Genomic DNA, 22,661 nt, shown 5'->3' with positions numbered 1-22,661 from the left:
GAAGATGCTGGCTGAAGATGGTAAGAATGTGTCATTATCAACAGTGAAACGAGTACTGTACAGACATAGGCTGAAGGGCTACTCTGCCAGGAAGAAGCTATTACTCCAAAAGAAACAGAAAACCAGATTACAGTTTGCGAATGCACACAAGGGTAAAGACTTAAATTTTTGGAGATGTGTTGTGGTCTGACGAAACTAAAATCAAACTGTTCGGCCAAAATGACCATCATTATGTATGGAGGAAAAGGGTGGAAGCCTGCAGGCCTCAGAACACCATTTGAACTGTGAAACATGGGGGTGGTAGCAACATGTTGTGGGGTTGTTTTGCTGCTGGAGGACTGGTGCACTTTACAAAAAAGATGGCATCATGAGGAAAGAACAATATGTGGAAATATTGAAGCAACATCTGAAGACATCGGCCAGAAAGTTGAAGCTTGGGCGCAAATGGATCTTCCAAATGGATAATGACCCGAAGCATACTGCCAAACTGGTTACAAAGTGTCTTAACGATAACAAAGTCAATGTTTTGGCGACCTACAAACTTGACTCAGTTACACCAGTTCTGTCAGGAGGAATGGGCCAAAATTCCTACCAACTCTTGTGGGCTTGTGGAAGGATATCCAAGACGTTTGACTTAAGTACTGCAGTTTAAAGGCAGTAGTACCACCATACTAATGAAATGTATGTATGTAAACTTTTGACTTTGATAAAATTAATTAAAAAAAAAACTTGTCTCATTATTCTGACATTTAGCAAATAGAAATAATTGTAATTGACCTAAAACAGGGAAAGTTTACTTTTATTTCATGTCTGACAGTGAGGAAAAAAACGTGTGTTTTATGTAGTGTATGTAAACTTCTGGTTTCAACTGTATGTGCTCAACCTCATGGTCCCATCTGTCTCACACATAAAGTATTAGGTAGATGGTCATGACATCACCATTGTGAATGCAAAAGGGTTGCAGGTTTAGCCTCTGATTTGCATTTTTTCCCTGCAAAGAAAAGGCTCTCTCTTGACATAATGCTGAACACTAAGAATTTAATATTTTTACAAAATACTCTATGTGTCTAGTAAAGAAGCACATTGACAAACAGTATGCCGTAAGCCAAACAAGCGAGTGCAAATAGCAAACTAGTCAATTTGTGATTCTTATGAGATCTTCACAGAAAGTGCTCCTATGAACAGGTTGAATGACAATGATAACACTGAGGATCTGAAGATATCACTCTGATGTTGCTTGATCTCAGAGAAGTTTTGTTCACAGATTTAAAAAAAGTTTCAGATGATCAGAGATGGTCATAAATTTGTTTGAATCACACCAGAAAACGAGGACTTGCAATATGCGTTTTTCATTCCTGGCCATAAATCTGTGCAAATAGCCAAGACACATGGTTAGATTTTTGGCCCACTGCTCTTTCAGCTGTACATGATCCCTCTAGGTCAGGGATTGGCAACCCGCGGCTCTGGAAACACATACAGCTCTTTCATCCTTATACTGCGGCTCCACGTGCCTTGGAAAAATAAACTGAAATTTATTTAAAATAAAAATTTATTTGCTCAAAATCACATCGCAGTAGCTGCTGCTGTCGCGCTCCACCCCAGTTTACATGCCTAATGTGTCCTCACCACTCCCAGGGTTAAAGATGAACGCGTTTCCAGATTGACTGATGACCGACTTATGAATGTGCACTGGATGCTCTTAGTTAGGGCAGTTGTTTGAAGCAGGAACAGCGAGTTGATCATTGCTTGTATTCTAGTTACGGAAGTAGCTGAAAGAGAATGAGGACCGAAGAAGTCTGCTGTTAATTGCTACGATCTTAATAAAATATAAAATGTTACACCCCTGCATCCTGTTGTTTGAGTCTTTTCCAGGTTTAAACCTACTGTAACTGTTGAATGTTCCCAATATTGTGAAATTAGCAAAATATTAATAGGATTCGATCCCGCTGTCACTGCGGCAAAATAACATTATACTCACTGGCCCCAACCATCACACCACTGAAAGCGCAATCATCCCTGGGAGTGGGGGTATGTTCAGAAGTTCAGCGTAATGTCCTCCCGTGCGGCTCCTGGTGTTTGTTTTTTTGCATGAAAAAATTCAAAATGGCTCTTTGGGTGTTTTGGGTTGCCAACCCCTGCTCTAGGTGCACTAGTAGAATTAATCTTTCATCGCTCTGCCCTTTGGGAAATGAGTGAATCATTTATAGGAACAGCATTTTGCCCTCAATCTGTGTTCCCATCACTTTAAACATGCAGAGGGATTTTTCTTACTGTTATGTTTTTCTCCAGTGTTTGCCTGTTTTCTGCTTGAACACAGTCTGTGGCTGTGAGCAATTTGGCAGATTTAACATGCCAGGCTGTTTTAAACAGGGAGACATAATGATTGGGGGAATTTTTCCAGTTTTCCTCAAGGAGATATTCACAACTTCAACATTTGAAAAGAAGCCACCTGACATGAAATGTGAAGGGTAAGTTTTAACATGTACAAAATGTTAGGATCTACGTTTCAAACATACAAGTTTACATGTACATAAGTGGCTATTTATATTTAAATGTATTTCAATAACAACAACCTTTCAGATTTGACCTTCGATCTTTCCGTTGGACCCATGTGATGATGCTTGCTATTGAAGAAATTAACAGAGACCCTGTTCTCCTGCCAAATATATCTCTTGGCTACAGGATTCTTAGCTCATGTGCATCTCCTACAAGTGCTTTGCTTGCTGCTCTAACTCTGGCAAGTGAACTAAAGGAGATCACCTCAACTTCCCCATGTTCTCCAGCTATCTCTGCTCTCATAGCAGAGGCAGGATCATCCCAGTCTATAGCTGTGGCTGCAACTCTTGGGCCTTTTCAGCTGCCAATTGTAAGATTCAGAAAAATATCTGAGAAAAAACTATTTATATCTTAACTGATTGGTTTCTTGCACGTCTTGTATTGATTTTGTCTTTCAGATAAGTTATATCTCAGGATGTGCCTGCCTCAGTGACAGAATAAAATATCCTACCTTTTTTCGGACAATGCCCAGTGATTATTTCCAGGCAAAAGCTTTGGCAGCATTGGTCAATCATTTTGGTTGGCAATGGATTGGAGCCATACAATCAGACAATGACTTTGGCCGAAATGGGTTACAAGCATTTACTGAAGAAGTTAAAACATTTGGGGTCTGCATTGCCTTTGTTGGAACAATTCTACGTACATATACCATTGATAAACTTCTGCACGTTGTAGAAATGATCAAACAGTCTACTGTCAAAGTCATTTTGGGTTTTGCTGCTGAAGGTGACTTCTTCCCTTTGATGAGAGAGATAGTGAAACAAAACATAACAGGGATTCAGTGGCTTGCTACACATTCCTGGGTAACAGCAGCTCGACCTTCATCTGTGGAAATGTACCAGTCTTTTGCTGGAACCCTTGGGTTTGTGGGTCAAAAGGCTGCTATGTTGAACCTGAAACCCATTCTTACAAGCATAAGTCCTTACAAGGATCCAAATGCAGCTTTTGTGAGAGATTTCTGGGAGATTATGGTTGGATGTAGACCTGTTTTACCTGGGGAGCAAATTGATATTGAGTCAATAGGTAAATTATGCAAAGGTAATGAGACAATAAATTTTCAGGATATGTTCTTTGATGTAACAGAGCTCAGAGACCCTTATAATGTGCATAAAGCAGTTTATGCAATTGCACATGCTCTACATCAGCTGCTATTCTGCCAACCAGTTGGAATAAAAACTGTGAAGCCTTGTTTGAATTTATCAGAGCTTCAGACTAAACAGGTGAGAAAATAGATTAGTATAATCTATCTCCTTTACAGTATATGAAACACCTGTTTATTTTAAGTAGTTACTTAGTATAAGCAATTAGGAATATCTAACATGACCTATATTCTTTTGTCAGGTCACTGAACAGTTGCAAATGTTGAATTTCACAAATCAGTTTGGAGATAGCATCTTCTTTGATAAAAATGGAAACCCTCCACCTTATTATGACCTAATTAACTGGCAGCTGATTAACGGAAAGGTGCAGCATGTTACAGTGGGTCATTATTCTTCTTTTGTTAATGGTGTTTATAAGTTAGAGGTTGACGAGGAGGACATAGCGTGGAGGACAGGAAACGTGGTAACTATACAACTTTTTATTATATTAAAGAGTTAAATAAATAAATAAATGTATAAATAAATAAAAATAAAAAGTAAATAAAAGTTGCCATCTCGAGTAAAACTTGTTATACTCTTAAATGAAATATTTTTATTAATTTTATTTTCAGGTTCCAACATCCTCGTGCTCTAATGTTTGTCCAATAGGAACCAGAAAAGCTCAAATTAAAGGAAACCCCTCCTGTTGTTTTGACTGTGTCCCATGTGATGATGGAACTATAACTAATTCAACAGGTAACATAAAGCTGCATTAAAACCTTGTTTGACGTTCAGTACTAAACTAAACATATAGTGGATAGATTTAACAGACATTGATAAACATGAAGTAAAACTTAATCTTTGTGTTTCTCCGCATCAGGTGCAGCAGAGTGCTCCCCCTGTCCAAGGGAATACTGGTCAAATGACAGGAAGGATGAGTGTATTCCTAAAACCATTGAGTTCCTGACATACCGGGAACCCATAGGAATAGCAGTCACAGTGGTATCACTGCTAGGAGCCTCTCTGTCACTGGCCACGTTGATGGTTTATATCCGCTACAGAGAAACCCCTGTGATTAAGGCCAGCAACTCTGAGCTGAGCTGTTTCCTGTTGTTCTCTCTCTTGCTGTGTTTTCTAAGTCCTCTCACTTTCATTGGCAGACCCACAGTCTGGACATGCATGCTACGCCACACAGCATTTGGTGTGACCTTTGCCCTTTGTATTTCCAGTGTCTTGGGAAAAACTATTGTTGTTGTCACAGCTTTCAAAGCCACATTTCCAGGCAACAAAGCTGCAACTAAGTTTGGTCCCTCACAGCAAAGGATCATCGTTTGCTCCTGCACTGTGATCCAGATAATCATCTGTGTATTGTGGCTTAGGCTGAACCCACCTTTCCCAGACATGGTTTTCAGATACAACAATAAGAATATTGTTTTAGAATGTAACCCAGGCTCTGAGGCAGCTTTCTACGCAGTGCTGGGCTACATAGGACTGCTGGCAATAACATGTTTAGTTCTGGCATTTCTAGCTAGAAAGTTGCCTAATAACTTTAATGAGGCTAAGTTCATAACATTTAGTATGCTGATATTCTGCGCAGTGTGGATCACCTTCATCCCAGCCTACATCAGCTCTCCAGGAAAGTTCACTGTAGCTGCTGAAACATTTGCAATTTTGACTTCAGCATTTGGCTTATTAATTTGCATCTTTGTACCTAAATGCCACATTATTTTTATCAAACCAAAGAAAAACACCAAAAGACACATTATGGGAAAGTTCTAAAGTACTAGTTTATTTTTTTATTAGTAGTAATGTAGTAGTAATTAGTAATGTAGCATCCAGAGGTCCACAAATCACAGTCAACATACTGGACAGAAGGTGATGTTAACTCTTCTACTAAAACATTGTTTTCTTGTGAGACACTCCCCAAATGAGGATGAACAGGGATGCTTTTATCCTACAACAGGCCTGTTGCTTAAAACAACACCAAACATATGGTTCCATAACTCTAAGTGCAACATCAAAAAGCCATGGATATATTTACTTTGACACTCGTTCAAATCTTAATAGAACCCCCCTCTTTGTTATCAGTAATCAGACTCCAAGACTGTCTCCATAATTCTTTCAAAACCCCCTCCTCAGGCTACACCAAGCACCACAGATAACAGTCGTGAAACGTGGAATGCATGCTTACTAATAAAAAGGAAAAAACTCTCATTCAGACCCGAAGTTCTGAACTGGCCACACCAGAACCTTCAGGTTTTGTGAAACTGACACTGTTGTATTCAGTAGACAATATGCTTCAATTGGTTGTGACTTTAAATTATCCTTCACATTGATTTGAATGATATATTTATTGTAAAATGTTATTGTGTCATGGTGTGGTGGAACTTTGAGCTTGATGAAAAGAGGGAATATATAATAGTATTATAATATAGTTCAGTCCAAATTTTAGGATCACTTTGAATAAAGAGAAGGGCGAACTTCTTTCTCAAGGTCCTGCACACACACCCCTCCTCTCTAGTTCAGTGATGCCCCTGAAGTGACAAACTCTTTTCTAGTGTAATTCCATCTCTCTCTGACCTACTTAACTTCCTCTTTCTTATCCTTAAGATGCATCAATTTTCTCTATCTTTTATTTTTAATTTTTGTAACTTCTTTTTAAGTTAGAGCCCCGAACAAAATTATGATTTTTGATTCATTAGAAAGTCGCCAACGAAACTGATTATGACTGAAATGACTGACTAGCATTAATAATTATTTTATTGAAGTAGTCTAACTCAGTGATCCCCAACCCCGGGCCACTAACCAGTACCGGTCTCTGGGTCAATTGGTACCGGCCCGTGAACGAAACCTTACATTATTTCCATTTTATTTTAATGTGTGATTCTAAATGATGGTATTTTGGAAAATTACACTGATCATCAAGGAAATTATTATAAATTATTACTGACTGTGTAGTGTTTTGGTGTGCTGAACACGAATATAACCATAAAAAAAAATAATTGGCTCTCGTTTTGAAAGTATTTCATATTGTACAGTTTCAACATCTAAATTTATCCAGTAGGATGGCAACAACATTCTAAATACAGTGTGAGCCTAGAATGACGTAATATTGCATTGCATTGCATAATGCCACCATGCTTACATCATCCAGAGCTGATTGCTTCATTTTCTGATGCAATGTAATACTACTGTCACGCAGTCACTCAAGTAAGCTGACATCAGCAGTGTATTACATGAGGACCAGTCGGGAAGGCAGAGCATTTAAAATACTTAAGACTTTGTGCAAAACAGTTTAAGCTAATGTTGCCTGAAACCCGTGACATGCGGTCAGGGTAGGCAGGGGAGGCAGGGCCTAACCTCGCCTGACAAAATACCATAATATGAATACATAATAACATAAAATAGGAATCAATATCTGTCCACTGATCTGTGCTATAAATGTATTTCCTCTACATTTTTCAACATTTCTTAACAATTCCACAAGTAAAATTACTGAATATGCCCATTTATGACCCTAATAAGGGCAGAAACGCGAGAAGAGGCATCAATGAGCCGAGCCTCAGCCCAGGGCTCCAGCTCCCAACCCAACCATGGGTTAACACGTGGAGCGATTGCTTCCTGTTTCAGAGCTTGGCACCAACAAAATGCAGATTTGTTCTTTACCGTCACTTTCTACAAGCTCATTAATGCATTTATTGATGTGTGTTTAACATAATTACTTCCTTGATCGCGCAAAAACGGGCAAAGAAAACTTGAAATGAGGCAAGACAGGAAATAGCCTATACGAAAGCAGAAAGCAGACAGGTGCTTGGCTGCTACTTTTTTTTTTTTGTCAGGCACCTCTTTACACTAGTGACGTTGGCGCTGCTCCAGTGAGTTAGCAAACGAACTCAGTTAGCTTATTTTCCAACTCTCAAGATGGAAGAGAATTATATAAGGTGTCTCAACATTTTCAAAACTGGACTTTAGGCCAAACAAAAGCTCATAACTGATGGAAAACCAACCCCGGAGCTTAGAGGTTTGCTTCAAACTATGGGATAGAAGACAACTCGCTCCTTTCAAACGGACTGGTGCTGTGTGGCTGGGCTGCCACAAACCAATTGTACTGTTTTCAACCTGTGATAACGTCTGGACTACAGTAACACGGGATATTGTATAAAATATATAAAACTAAGACCACAAATGGTTTTCAGTTTTCTAAAAAATTACTGATGACATCAACTTAGATTTTTAAGTCAAGTAAAGTCAAAGTCTTGATTTGCAGTCCTGTGTTAACTAAAAGTATGAGTGCTGTGTTAACTAAAAAAGGCAGATGTCCTGTGTTAACCAAAGGGAATGTCATGACAATGTATTAACATAATCTCAACAAAGAAAAAAATATTATAACACTAAGCAGAAACAAATGACAAAGGTCTTTAGTAGACAAGTCATGTAATTTTCTAAGAGGTAAAACCCATAATATTTTCCATTTTTATACCTATAAAAATGATTAGTTTGAAGAAAATGTGTTTTATCAGTACATATCTAATTGTTTTTGCAATTAAATTACTGCATTTAATCTACAAAAAAACTTAAATACCTTACCTAATATAAGGTAGACATAGAGACCAGGTTGGAGGAGTTGGTTGAGCGCCGTTGCCTAGGAACGTCACACACCAGAAGAGGCTCGGATTCCAGCCAATGAGGTCTCTTTAGACGCGTTAGAGTCTAACCAATCACGCTGTACCAGCCAACGCGTGATTGACAGAGCTGGCAGCCAATGAGACCGAGCCAAACGCCGACAAAATTTACTGGAGCAAATTACCTGACGGTAATAAGCTTTAGCCTGGCTCTACGGAAGGACATCAATGTTTAGCTTGATTGGTTAGTGACCCAGGAAGTAGTTTAAACGGAAACTGGGATTGGTTCGCCATTATTTTGGACTTTATACTGCAAAATGTGAGGCGAAAATGAAACTAAATTCGAAGCCTTCAGATACTTACTGACGATCTCTGGCACATATCTGCATTGTGTACCATGGCATGTCGCACATGGCTAGTTTCGTTAGAATCTTAGCTTTCATTTGAGCCGTAGGTATTCATGTTGCATAAAGTTTCGTAGCGGCAGAGCCAGAAATGCGTAGCCAGTGCCCCCCCGGCTGACCTAGGTGGCGCTATCGCGTATAGGTATTTTTGTTTATTACTGGGGCTGTGTTTGATGTATGTCAAAGATATTTATACATCATTAAAAAAAACTACAAGTCCCAGGGTCCCCGAATTTGTGGGACCTTTGAGCTTAGTCAACGTTCTGTTTTAAGCAAATAAAGCGAGTTAAAGCCAGTATTACTGTTTGGTCCCCTCTTTTCCTCTGCTATAATTAAAGTAATTGTGTTTGTCCATAGTGAACATAAAGAAAGGATGAATGAGTGTGTCTACGTCTTGTCTGGACATGAGTTCTCTACTGCAAGTCTTGGTATTTGCTTGAGATGATAGAATGCTGATTTCATTATGGCTGTGTTGTAGTTTATTAAGATCAGGTCAATTTTGACACCAAGATTTATAACTTGAACTTTAACCTTTATAGCTCGAGAATTGAGCCAAATAATAACTTAATAAAAACTTTGGTTTTCAAAAACTGTTGCTTCAATCTCATCTTATGAATAACAAAGCAAAAGAAGTCGAGCATAGTCTACCCAAACATTCCATCTGCATTGAGACCAGTTCCATATGGTGAGGGACTTCCTATTCCCGCCGGGAGAATATTCTCTTGATTCATCTGATGAGGACAAGGGTTAGCCTGTTCTTCTCCTAGGTAGTCAGCAAGCAGTGATCCAGATTTTTACTGTGTTGCATCATCAACCCCGCACAGAATAACACAGGAAAAACTAAGTGACCTGGTTCGTGATTTGGACTTATCCAAGAACAAGGCAGAATTGCTAGGATCAAGACTCCAAGAATGGAATTTTCTGGAAGAAGATGTCACAATTACTTCATATCGAAAGCACCACCAACTTTCTTCAGACAGGAGAGTAATGTGGTATTCTGTTCCGATACTGATGGCCTCATGAATGCCTTAAAAATTACTCATGACCCACAAGAATAGAGACTATTTATAGACTCTTCGAAACTGAGTCTTAAGGTTGTACTTTTGCACAATGGAAATTGTCTTCCATTTATTCCAGTAGCCCATGCTGTGCACATGAAAGAGACATATGATAACCTAAAGCAGCTACTGAATTCCATTGATTACATCAAGTACAGCTGGCACCTTTGTGGTGATTTGAAGGTAGTAGGGATATGCAAAATACATGTGTTTCTTATGTTTGTGGGATAGCCCAGCAAGAGAATTGCAATACCTGCAAAAGGTATTGACTCCCGGACAAAATGTTAGAGTTGCACAGAAGAATATCCAGCGCCCAGCTCTGGTCAAGGCTCATACAGTAAAATCCTGCTATCACCACCTCACATCAAACTAGGTTTGATGAAGAACTTTGTAAAAGCATTAGACTAGACTTCGCCAGCTTTCCAATACCTGCAGGAAAAATTTCCTGGATTCAGCGAAGCAAAGTTTAAAGAGGGAGTTTTTGTGGGACCACAGATTCGAGAGAGTGTGAAACAAGCGTTGAATGCTTTTCCCCTTGTATCTATACACTTTCTGGGTAATGCCAGAGCAGAAAATTACAAGGAACTAGGAGAAGACATGATTGTGCAGTATCAGAAACTTGGATGCAATATGTCTCTAAAGATCCACTTTCTTCATTCCTATCTGGACTTTTGTGTGATGAACACCACACACGTTTTCATCAAGATATAGCAACAATGGAACAAAGATACCAGGGAAAATGGTCCACTACAATGCTCACTAACTATTGCTGGACAAAAACTAGAACTAATATTGCAATTTGACTGTTATATTTGTATTGAACAAATAGAAACTGATAACAAATTGCTAATTTTATGTCAGTAACATGACTTTTGTGAAAAATTGCTGTCCAGTGTTATTAGAATCTCTTAGCTAAATCCGCCTACGACTTGGTCTTGACACATGTTCAGACGCTTGTCCGGTCATGTGTCTGACTTACACCCCCTACCTTTTAAACAGGCTGCTCCGGTTGGTAGCACATTACCGCTAAATTAAACCCCCCACGACTAACGTTTCTTTGCGCAGCGTAAAAGAGCCAGTAAGGCAGAAAAAGAGCCAATGACTACAAATAAAAATAAATCTGCATTTAACAGACAATACAAGGAGTCCTACCTGAAACATGAATTTATTATGACTGGTTGTTCCAAGTCCGCCCTGCATAATGGCAATCAAGCCTTTAACCTGCTTCAACCCCTTGGAGATCAAGCATTCCACATGTTAGGCAATGTTGCGAGGATGCTGCTAATAAAGCTGCACATATGGTGGATGCACACTTATTATTATACATCGAAAATACCAGTTTTCATGCCAATTGTAACATCTTATTTTGTTAGGGTTATATTTCCGCCCACCATAAAGACCACCATGAATCCAGTAATTTTTACCGCTTTGGCTGAGAATAAGCGCTGTTTCCTCATATCTAGCTGATGTTCTCACATGATTTGTCCTGCTGCACCAAGCAATTACAAGCTTGGGCCAGGAGATTCCGTTTTAAACCATTGAATTGTTATCGGTGTTTAACTAGATGAGAAGTGTGGTTCTGCTATAAAGAGATCTGGTATTGCTACAACACATCATCAGTAGGGTAAAACTAACCTGTCTCACGACAGTCTAATCCTAGCTCACGTTCCCTATCAGTGGGTGAACAATTCAACGCTTGGTCAATTCTGCTTCACAATGATAGAAAGAGCCGACATCGAAGGATCAAAAAGCGGCGTCGCTATGAACGTTTGGTCGCAACAAGTCAGTTATCCCTGTGGTACATTTTCTGTGATAACCTTTCTGACACCTCCTGCTTAAAACTTAAAGCCCTGCTACTCCCTGTTACTGCGTGATTGCCTGGGTGACTTCTCAATCTTGTGCCTGTTTTTTAATGTCCTCCTGCTTATACCTTGCCTGTACTGTGCCTTGACCATTGCCTGTATTACGGATCTGTCTAGTTATTAAAATCTCCCTTTTACTTACAGTACCTGCCGTCTTGAGCTGTGCATGTACTGTAGGTCCGTCACATTACTGCCCTGACAGAACATTCTGGCCAAGAATGGACCCAGCCAGCGTCAAGTCCCTGCATTCCACCCTCCAGGCACAGGAGCAGCGAATTCTAAGCCAGGAGAAGACAAATGCGGCTCTTCAGGAAGTCAGGAGCCCGTGGCGGAACTGAGTGAGCAGGAACTGACAAATCTTTCTCGGGAACAGATGGACCGAAGCCCACTGATCAAGATCCCAGCACCGGTGTCTCCCTTCGCCGTGATCCTGGTGGATTTTTCCCCTGAGCCGGACACTGACCTGGGACCTCCCTCGAGCCGATGAGTCAGTTCTTGTCCGGTACTAATTCTATTCAGCAGGCTGTTCTGATTGACTCAGGGGTGAATGCTAGTCTCATGGACTCTGAGCTAGCAGAGAAGTTGGGAGTCGCCATCTTACAGTGGTAGCAATTAAAAGTGTCCGCCCCTACTGTGATTTGGTTACCACCTGGTTTGCACTGTGTGAGAGTGTGTGTTGCGTCCTTTTGGGCTGTAGATGGCAATTGACTTCCACTTTTGGTCATAAAACGCCCTAGTTGACTTTTTTATATAGCTTCACAACTGATCAAGTCTTGGGTAGTGTAGTGGTTAACACTTATGACTTGAAAGCATTTTATCCCAGGATCAATCCTCAGAGGGAGCAGTCTTTCAATTTTAATTATCATTGTCATTTACTGTAGTGCAAGGATCGCCGAGACTATGAACCGCTGGCCATCTGTGGCAAACGATCATGGTATTTAGTATAGTAGTATTTACAAGTTATGGCAGTTTACAAATGAAAATAAGAAGCTGCATGCTTAGACAGATTGAGCTTTACGCGCTGTGATGCGTGCTCCTATGTGCAGCATTTCATTTGTGTCATACAAACTGAATGCTTGCTAAATGTAGCCGTATTCGTTCGCTTTCGACAATTCATAAAAGTTAATTAGGATGTGTCTTTAGTAGTACTAGTGCAGCCAAGTTGGGAAATAAGCGTTTATATATTTATATGTGATCATCGGGGAAGGCATTGGACACTCCCCTATGCAACTTGCATATGCGACAATAAAGGAGTAAATGGCAATGTTGAAATGTACAGTGGTTAGTGTGCCTATTATGTAATGCTTTGTCCCAGGTTCTATTATCGGTGTCACAGGCTGGGTTTTTTTGCCTGCATTTCTTGTTTTATGTTTGTAGTATTTCTGGTTTCTGTTTAGTCATGCCTTTTCCTGCTTTACGTTTTAGTCACGTGACCACACAGCTGTTTTCAATCCAGTCTTTAGTTCAGTATTTAACCACCAGCACTTACCTTTGTTCCCTGCCAGATCGTTGTTTTTGACTTGTTCCGTTCCAGCACTCTATTACCTAATTACCGGTTACCACGCTGTTTGATCTAACAATTCGTCTCTTGGATTCTCCCTGTCGGTACCGAAGCCTGTGTTTGTATAGTATATGTTATGAGGACCTGTTTTGACTAAACGCCTGCCTGCCTGCCGTTTTTGTTCTTTTGCCCGTTTGCTTACCCGGTTTTGAACTCTGCCTGTATATGACTAATGAGAACGTTAAACTCCCTCAATCTGAACCGGAGAGTCTCCTGAAGCTGGGCATGTTGTGTCCGCCATCTTTGCGCACACCGCGCCGTGACAGTACGATCTAGCCAGACTTGGACCCAGCCGGCTCGCAGGTACGTCTCAAGTTCTATTTTTTGTTTTAGTTTAAAGGAGGTTTTTTTACGCCATGGAGTTTACCTGTGCTGAGCCCAGCTGAGTGCCGTGGAGGTCGCAGTGCTCACACTGGAGGACGAAGACAGCGTGCTAGAGTGTCCCGGTGTCCGCCGTCTCTATGACGTCAGGCTTGAGGTACTAGAACGCGTGCTCTGCGCCACACCTGCCTCCATGCCGGTGTCCTCGGTTTCAGCTTGTCCTGCTGCCCCACCTCCCCTTTCCTGGACTTCTGTGTTTCCCCTGTTATGGACTCTCCTCTTGGACTCTGTTTTGAATTTTTGTGTGGGGTTTTGTCAGGTTTCAGGGTCTTTTGAGGATTGTTTGTGGTGCCCCCCCTCCTGTCCTCCCTGCTCCCACCCGGTTAGGGGTCTGATGGCGTTTTTGTGGGGGGGCTATTGGGTGCCTATGGATTCGCCCTGGGAGGGGGGGTACTGTCACAGTCTGTGGTTTTTTGCCTGCATTTCCTGTTTTACTTTCTAGTATTCTGGTTTCTGTTCAGTTATGCCTTTTCCTGCTTTACGTATTTGTCACGTGACCACACAGCTGTTTTCAATCCGGTCTTTTAGTTCAGTATTTAATCTCCAGCACTTACTTTTGTTCTCCGCCAGATCGTTGACTTTGTTCCGTTCCAGCGTTTGTGTTCCTGCTTATTCGTTGCTGTTCTGCCTGTCTGACCACATGGATTTGGATCTTCCCTACCGCTACCGTAGCCTGCATCTAAATGTGTTTTGACCTACTATTCATCTGTGACCAACCGCCTGCCTACTGCTTTTGTACCTCAGCCCATTTTGCCTACTTGTTTTGTCCTGTGCCTGTACCTGACAAATCTGTACATTAAGGCCTTCTTTTCCCTGACCTTATGTCTCCTGAGGCTGTGCATGTGGGTCCACTAGTTACTATCAAACCGCCCCGTGACGTATGTGTTGATGTTGATGTTGATGTATGTTTTGATAGATAAATTATAGCAATAATAAAACAGTGACATATATTTTATATTTTTATCGTGCTTTTAATACTTTGGACCAGTACAATGACAAAGTTGAAGAATCAATTAAACTATAAAGTGTATGTGTGTGTGTTGTTGAGCAGTGATCATTCCCTGTTGTGCCAGTCTTAACAGTCTGACATCATTCTGCCCAGTGGGAAATAAATCATGCTTTTATGAGCATATCTACATACAATAGACAGACTTGTTATAAGATTTGCATTCTCATCTCTTTCAGAAGATGGAGAGGAGACGTTCAGGGATCTTCGTCATTCTCCTCTGTTTGTCTGTTCTTTGCCTAAACACAACTTTTGCATGTGAATACTTTGGCAATGCTAAGATGCCTAGTTTATTTAAAGAGGGAGACATCATGGTGGGAGGAATTTTTCCTGTTTTCTTCAATGAAGTTATCAACATTTCCACATATGAGACAAAGCCACCTGACAGTGAAGTATGTGAAGGGTAAGTGTATCTGCTATTCTTCTACAAATATGCTACTATATGATCATGAACAGAAAAAAATCAATTTCTACTTAAAATTTTAATCACTGCTACATTTTTTTAAAAGATTTGACCAATGGACATTTCGTTGGATGCAAGCGATGATATTTTCAATTGAAGAAGTAAACAACGATCCTGCTCTCTTGCCAAACATATCACTTGGATATAGGATCCTTAGCTCTTGTTCAACTTCTAGAAGTGCTTTACAGGCTGCTCTAGCTCTGGCTAGTGGATTAAATGACGTTAGGTCAATTTCACCTTGCCCTCCAGCTATTTCTGCCCTCATAGCAGAGTCAGGATCATCTGAGTCTATAGCTGTGGCCGGAACCCTTGGACCTTTTCAACTGCCAATAGTAAGACAGAAAAAAAACAAAGAAGTGATTAAGATACTTTATGGCTTAACTGTTACATGAACATTTACGTGTTGTACTGATAGTTGATTGTTGTCATCTCCTTTGCTGTTTTGTTGTCCATTTGCCCTTTAGGTGAGTTACTTCTCTGCATGTGCCTGTCTCAGTGACAGAGTCAAATATCCTACATTTTTTCGAACAGTCTCCAGTGACTCTTTCCAGGCAAAAGCGTTGGCAGCACTAATGAGGCATTTTGACTGGCAGTGGATCGGAATCATACAGTCAGACAATGACTACGGCCGAAATGGGATACATGGGTTCACTGAAGAAGTTAAAAAGTTCGGGGTCTGTATTGCATTTGTTGCTAAGTTTCTCCGTACATATTCTTTGGAGAAAACTTTGAATGTTGTGGAAATTATCAAACAGTCAACTGTCAAAGTCATTCTGGCTTATGTTCCTGAGGGTGACTTCTATTCTTTGATGCTAGAGATAGTGAAACAGAACATAACAGGGATTCAATGGCTTTCTAGTGATGCCTGGATAACAGCAGCTCGACCTTCTACACCAGAAATGTACCAGGCATTTGGTGGAGCTCTAGGGTTTGTAGGTCGGAAGATGGCTATTCCAAGACTTAAACCATTTCTCACAAACATTAGTCCATATAAGGATCCAAGTGCTTTTGTGGGGGATTTCTGGGAGATTATGGTTGGTTGTAGACCTGTTTTACATAGGGAGAACATTGAGTTAAATGTGACATATAAAATATGTACAGGCAACGAGACAATAAATTTCGATGGTACATTTTTCAATGTGACAGGGCTCATAGAACCCTATAATGTGTATAAAGCAGTTTATGCCATTGCACATGCTCTACACCAGCTGCTATTCTGCCAACCAGTTGGAGAAAAACCAGTGAAACCTTGTTTGAACACATCAGAAATTCAGACTGAACAGGTGAGAAATACATACATTATTATAATATATTTCTATTACACCCATCTCTGAAACACCTATGTCTTTAATGAAGTTAATTTATTAGTATGAACAATTCTGACTTTTTAGCATGACTTGTATTCCTTCTCAGGTTACTGAGCAGTTACGAAGAGTACATTTTATGAATCAGTTTGGAGATAATGTCTTCTTTGATGAGAATGGTAACCCACCAGCCTATTATGACCTGATTAACTGGCAGCTGACCAATGGGCAGGTGCAGCATGTTACTGTGGGTCGTTTTGCCTCTGTTGCCAACAGTGCTTATGAGCTTCTCATCCAGGAAGAAGATATTATTTGGAGGACAGGAAAAATAGTAATTATCACAACCTTTTGTTATATGCAATAAACAAATTATTCAAGCTGTCTTTTTTCACACCACTCTAAAACATTTAAGGTGTATATATATACAGTAAGGTACACCTTAGCAATCTAATAAAGCAACTCTATATCATAAATGTTACTTTAAGATCAGAACTTCTCAATTTCAAACAGAAATTAACGTGTTCTTCTCTATATTTGTAGTATTTTATTGATCATAGTAGTTAGTGGATTTGTGTTAGATTGATGTATTAATATGCCTTCTCTAATACCGAAACTATGTTTTAATGAAGGACAGTACAAAAGTAAAACATTATTTTATTTATTTTACTTTATTTTCAGGTTCCAACTTCCTTGTGCTCCAGTGTTTGTATGACAGGAACCAGAAAAGCTCAAATTAAAGGAAGACCCACCTGTTGTTTTGACTGTATCCCATGTGATGATGGGACCATAACTAATTTAACAGGTAACACAGACCTTAATCATGAACCTAAATGCGTTATTACACCAAACACAAACAAAGACATAAACACAGCATGACTTATATTCCATAGACGTAGTCTGAAACATTTATCTGTGCTGTACAGTTTGATATTTTGTCTTTTTATGTTTCCTTGTTTCAGGTTTTAATTTCTTTTCTAATTTCCCAACATAAATGTTTCTCCTCATCAGGTGCAGCAGAGTGCTCACCCTGTCCACAGGAATACTGGTCAAATGACAGGAAAGATGAGTGTATTCCTAAAGCCATTGAGTTCCTGACATACCAGGAGCCCATAGGAATAGCAGTCACAGTGGTATCTCTGCTAGGAGCCTCTCTGTCACTGGCCACGTTGATGGTTTATATTCGCTACAGAGAAACTCCTGTAATTAAGGCCAGCAACTCTGAGCTAAGCTGTTTCCTGTTGTTCTCTCTCTTGCTGTGTTTTCTCTGTCCTCTCACTTTCATTGGCAGACCCACAGTCTGGACATGCATGCTACGCCACACAGCATTTGGTGTGACCTTTGCCCTTTGTATTTCCAGTGTCTTGGGAAAAACTATTGTTGTAGTCACAGCTTTCAAAGCCACATTTCCAGGCAACAAAGCTGCAACTAAGTTTGGTCCCTCACAGCAAAGGATCATCGTTTGCTCCTGCACTGTGATCCAGATAATCATCTGTGTATTGTGGCTTAGGCTGAACCCACCTTTCCCAGACATGGTTTTCAGATACAACAATAAGAAGATTGTTTTAGAATGTAACCCAGGCTCTGAGGCAGCTTTCTATGCGGTGCTGGGCTACATAGGACTGCTGGCAATAACATGTTTAGTTCTGGCATTTCTAGCTAGAAAGTTGCCTGATAACTTCAATGAGGCTAAGTTCATTACATTCAGTATGCTGATTTTCTGCGCTGTGTGGATCACCTTCATCCCAGCCTACATCAGCTCTCTAGGAAAGTTCACTGTAGCTGCTGAAACATTTGCAATTTTGGCTTCAGCATTTGGTTTATTAATTTGCATTTTTACACCTAAATGTTATATTATATTGATTAAGCCAGAGCAAAATACAAAGAGACGAATCATGGGAAAAATATGAAGAAAACGTGTTACACTATAGAGTTGCTGTCTTTCCCTCCTGTCAAAATCAGAACATGTTGGTTGCATTTATTTGCTTCGAAAGAGAGTAGTGCCCAAAATAACAAACAAAACAAATCCTTCCATGCCCTACTAACCTGCTTGAAAATAAATTCGGAAAAACAAAGGACAGGGCGACTTCCCTAAGCCCCTAACATACAGTAAACAGAAGAAAAATATAAACGTAACCTCAACAAAAAGGGCTTCTCCGTCCTACTTGAGTGCTACCAACCGATGTTCACATCACACAACAGCATTAGTTCACAATTTTCAGAATTCACAGAGTGCACTAACGAGTGATGGGGTTCACAGGCGAGGCGAGAGAGGGGCGGCAGCCATGTCATCCGCTGCTTAAGTCGAGGGCTGGCATTCTCCCAACCAATTTCGAAGCCTCCACCTCCAGCAAGCGGCGTCAGCCCCCTACACACACCCTGTTAGAGAAAATATATTTTCATCTATTATTTATTTCAATTATATTCATTTATCTTTTTATGTATCATTTAACCTTTTTCACATTTTCCATTTATGGTTTGCATTTGCTGTGCCTTATAACCCCATTGACAGGTGCACAGACTTCTAACCACAGGTTTTCAAGTATTGTCATATACGAAGAACAATTTTGTCACATTTGCCTTTTGCTCTGTGCCCCTACTCAGGCGTAGGTGTTCAAAACCACAAGAGGGGTTGGAGGAGTACTGGTATGCCTAATGTGTGTGTTTCCGCATGTTCAGCAATGATGTGATGATGTGATGATGAAGGCGTGTACAACCTTTAATAAAATGTTGTGCTTTGGGGAAGTTCGTTGGAGTTGGTTGGTCTCTGAGTGAAGCCCTTACAACGCTAAGATCTCAGGCGAGCTCCCCTTGGCCAAGTAAAGTCTTTGGTTGGCTCTCTGTGTGTATCAATGCTGTTGTGGTATTTTCACACCCAACACACCCTGTAGTGGAAATCTTCTTGTAACGAAAACAACTGAAGATCATCAGGGTGATAAACCATCTCAAAGTTTACTCTCATGTCGACACGGAGTGAATCTAAAACGTATGGCACATTTTATTATGTACAAAGTATCCACTCAAGGACTAAGGACACAAGACCTGTACCTATACCCTGTTACAACCCCACATGAGCTGTTGACTAATTCTTGATATACATGAGTGCAGTAAACCCCTTTTACTTCCTTAACAATGTTCCCATGGTCACCACAGTGATGACAAGAGGGAAAAAAATACAGTTCCCATAAACAACAATAACAATCGTATGAGCAAAGTAATCTGTACATATACAGTCACCACATGAAAACTTTGATTTTCACTCAACACCACGAAAGAGCTTCCGCCATAACATTTTCCAGACCCTTCTTAAAACGAATTTCAATGTTAAAATCCTGCAGTAGCAAGGACCAGCGCATAAGGTGGTTATTACTGTTTTGCATCTGTGTCAAGAAAATTAGGGGGTAATGGTCGGAACAGATGATCGTTGGATTCAAGCCTAAATATACTGTACCTCAAGGTGTTGTAACGCTTGTAACAAAGCAAGCTCCTCTTTCTCTATTGTGCTGTAATGCAGCTGATGCTTTTTGAACTTTTTTGAGAAGTAGCAAATTGGATGGTCTATGCCCACGTCATCCTCCTGGAGCAGCACTGCGTCCACCTCCAGTTTGAACGGATGAGCGAAGTTTGGAGCAGTGAGTACCGGGGTGCTGCAGAGAAAAGCTCAGCAGCCTCAAAGGAGGATTGTGCCATCTCTGACCACTGGTAAAAGTTTTTTGAACTTGCCAATCTTGTTAACAGTGCCATGACATCAGAGAAGTTCTTACAGAACCCACTATTATCCAGTCATCCCCAGAAATCAGTGGAGTTCTGTCTGGTTTGGGGTGATGGAAAATCCATTATTGCTTGGACCTTGGCCATAACAGGGAAAACTTGACCTTGACCCACTTCTTTACCTAAATAAGTAACTACGGCTTTTCCAAACTCCCATTTGACTAAGTTAAAAGTGAGGGAAGCAGAACACAAACGATCAAATATTTCACCAAGCGACTTCAAACGATCTGTCCAAGTAACAGAATATGCTACTTTGTCATCTAAATACACTTTGCAGTCTGTGGTGGACATGTCCCATAAAGTGGCAGATGAAAGAGTTGTCTTTTGTGTGATTTATTATAAAAAAGGAACATAAAAATAATGGGGAAAGCAAATCAAAACATGGATGTTGATCGTGAACATCAACAAACCAAAAACCAGCTGGTGAGATCAGTGCATACACCACGAAGGTGTGATGCAACGAGCCTAAAATCCTCACAACTGCATTGCTGGCGTCTGACTATCAGAAAGGAAGGAGCACTAAGTCTCAACAGACAGAGTGACACAACTCCCTGGCCTTGGGTTTGGTAGTCCAAAGTATATCAGGCAGAGACAACCATTGAACAATCTAGGTGAAATGTTAAATACATAAAACAGAAGTAAGACACCAAAAGCATCTGTGGAGTCCGTGTAGATGGTAACAGACTGTCCTTCTGCTAGTTTACTAGCTTCAGCCAACCGTGATCAACTCTGCAGCCTGAGCAGAGTTGTGTTTTAGCAAAGCGCCAGACTTCAAGACGCCATGAGGAGTGGAGACTGCATACCCAACCTGACAACTGAAGCAGGGTCTCTAGAGGCGGAGCAGTCAACACACTTGAGAGGCTCGCCATCGTCAGGGCCTGTAAGAAGAGTTACTGGGTTAAACACATTGCACCTCTTTATAATAATGTTCAGCATGTTAAGAAAGATAGTGTTGCATCTAAGCCATCAGGCTGTAGAAAGATGTGATGTTTTCTATTCCTAAAGGATCAAAGACACAGTATGAGGAACCAACTAGATGATGTCAGAGTAGCCAGCAATGTCACGTGAAGCCAGCACGGCTTTCTCTGCTGCAGCCACTGCTCATAGACACCGTGGAAGATCAGCAGCAGCTGGGTGAAGCTGGGTCAGCTGTTTACACGTGCACGGTTTAGGCAAGTTTCAAATTGCTTCAACTCTTTTGGGTGAAATGAATTGCCATCAGCTGTAATTACAGTGACCCAGAAAAATAACCTTAGTTTGAACAAACTGTAATTTAGACAGGCTCGTTTGTGGCCTATAGTATCCAATGTTTCAGCAGCTTAGTGGTGTCTGCAGTAACGCCATCTATGGCTTCTTTTCAGAGGGTGTTGTTGTTTACATGGCCTGTGGTCAGATTTAGGTGTGATGACCACTGGTTCACTTCTTCTGATCAAACCTGCATCATGTCCGAGTGTAAGCCACAGGGAAGCAGTAGCTTCCTGTAAGGCTTAGTGTTGTTTTTCTATAGTCTATAGTCTGGTTTTGTTTCCTATAGACTGTCCAGACAAACCTATAAAAACAAACCTATTCTTTTTAGAAACATAGAGGATTTTATTACTGAATTTGTTGCACTTAGCGCTCCTTCCTCTCTGATAGTCAGATGCCAGCGATGCAGGTCTGAGAATGTACAGTAAACAACTCCACACACATGGGGGCGGGGATGAGATGGTGCATGCAATTTGATTGGGCTACACAGACATTATTTTCCTTCATTTTTTTAATAAATCACACAGAACAACAGACAGGCACGAGTCAAAAAAAGACTTACTGGAGTGAATGCTGGAAGGCTGAACTATGGAACACGAACAAACAATCTGGCAAGGAGTGGGGTGATTACTGGTGCTTAAATACCTAAACTAATAACAAATTAAAAACAACTGGTAAATCACATGACTGGAAATGTTAAGGAAAAACTAAACATGACACTAACTAATTTATATATCTTGGGCATCAAGTGCCTATAGTCCCTAAGACTCTGTGTGAGTTTCTACAGCAAATTAATTTCTGGTTGGAATCACAATTAATCCAGATGAATAAAGATGAGACTAAAGCAACAGTTTTTGAATCTTGACTACTGTATCTCTTTTCTGGTCCTTCAAAAAGAGTGTTGGGCACATTCAGCTTTTTAAGAATTGTGCTGTCAGAGTTACTGTACAACAACAACCAGAATACTGATCATATTGCTTCTGTTCTTAAAATTTCAGGATGACTGCTAGTCACTTATAAAAAAGATTTAAAAATGCTACCGCTGGTTTTAAAGCCATTAACGATTTAGGGCCTACATACATTTTTGATCTTCTCAAAACCTAGAAGCCCAGTATAGCTGTTACATCCTTGTATAGAGTAGCAGTGTTCTGGTACTGTAGGACCTCAGGTCAAGATCAAATAAATCATTTAAGCTACTATGGTGATGAATGAAACCAACTTCCAGATCATCTTAAATGCTAACCATTGTTAAATCAAAACTTAAAACCCTGCCCTTTTTCTAGACCTTTGACTGATTGGTCTATGTGTTTTGCATATTTTATTATTATTTGCATTATTTATCCATTGCACAA

General features: G+C 40.4%; 2 protein-coding genes across 2 annotated transcripts; both read left to right on the top strand.

Annotated features, from left to right (window-relative positions):
* The first annotated feature begins 3,020 nt into the window (after nucleotides 1-3,020).
* LOC114868196 (extracellular calcium-sensing receptor-like) lies at nucleotides 3,021-5,468 on the top strand. The gene is made up of 4 exons (XM_055514133.1): nucleotides 3,021-3,776; nucleotides 3,898-4,116; nucleotides 4,268-4,361; nucleotides 4,516-5,468. The coding sequence occupies exons 1-4, from the start codon at nucleotides 3,021-3,023 to the stop codon at nucleotides 5,412-5,414; spliced, it is 1,968 nt and encodes a 655-aa protein (XP_055370108.1). The 3' UTR covers nucleotides 5,415-5,468.
* A 7,325-nt stretch (nucleotides 5,469-12,793) lies between these two features.
* On the top strand, nucleotides 12,794-19,085 carry LOC114868222 (extracellular calcium-sensing receptor-like). The gene is made up of 8 exons (XM_055514274.1): nucleotides 12,794-13,445; nucleotides 13,525-13,620; nucleotides 14,709-14,932; nucleotides 15,039-15,324; nucleotides 15,457-16,026; nucleotides 16,406-16,528; nucleotides 16,975-17,098; nucleotides 17,311-19,085. Exons 3-8 carry the CDS (start codon nucleotides 14,712-14,714, stop codon nucleotides 18,201-18,203), a joined length of 2,217 nt encoding a protein of 738 aa, XP_055370249.1. The 5' UTR covers nucleotides 12,794-13,445; nucleotides 13,525-13,620; nucleotides 14,709-14,711; the 3' UTR covers nucleotides 18,204-19,085.
* Nucleotides 19,086-22,661: the final 3,576 nt, after the last annotated feature.

This window comes from Betta splendens, chromosome 13 (genome assembly GCF_900634795.4).
Source record: "Betta splendens chromosome 13, fBetSpl5.4, whole genome shotgun sequence".
Taxonomy (NCBI): domain Eukaryota; kingdom Metazoa; phylum Chordata; class Actinopteri; order Anabantiformes; family Osphronemidae; genus Betta; species Betta splendens.
The sequence above is the reverse complement of the archived record's forward strand: the minus strand, read 5'-3'. Positions and strand labels throughout refer to the sequence as shown.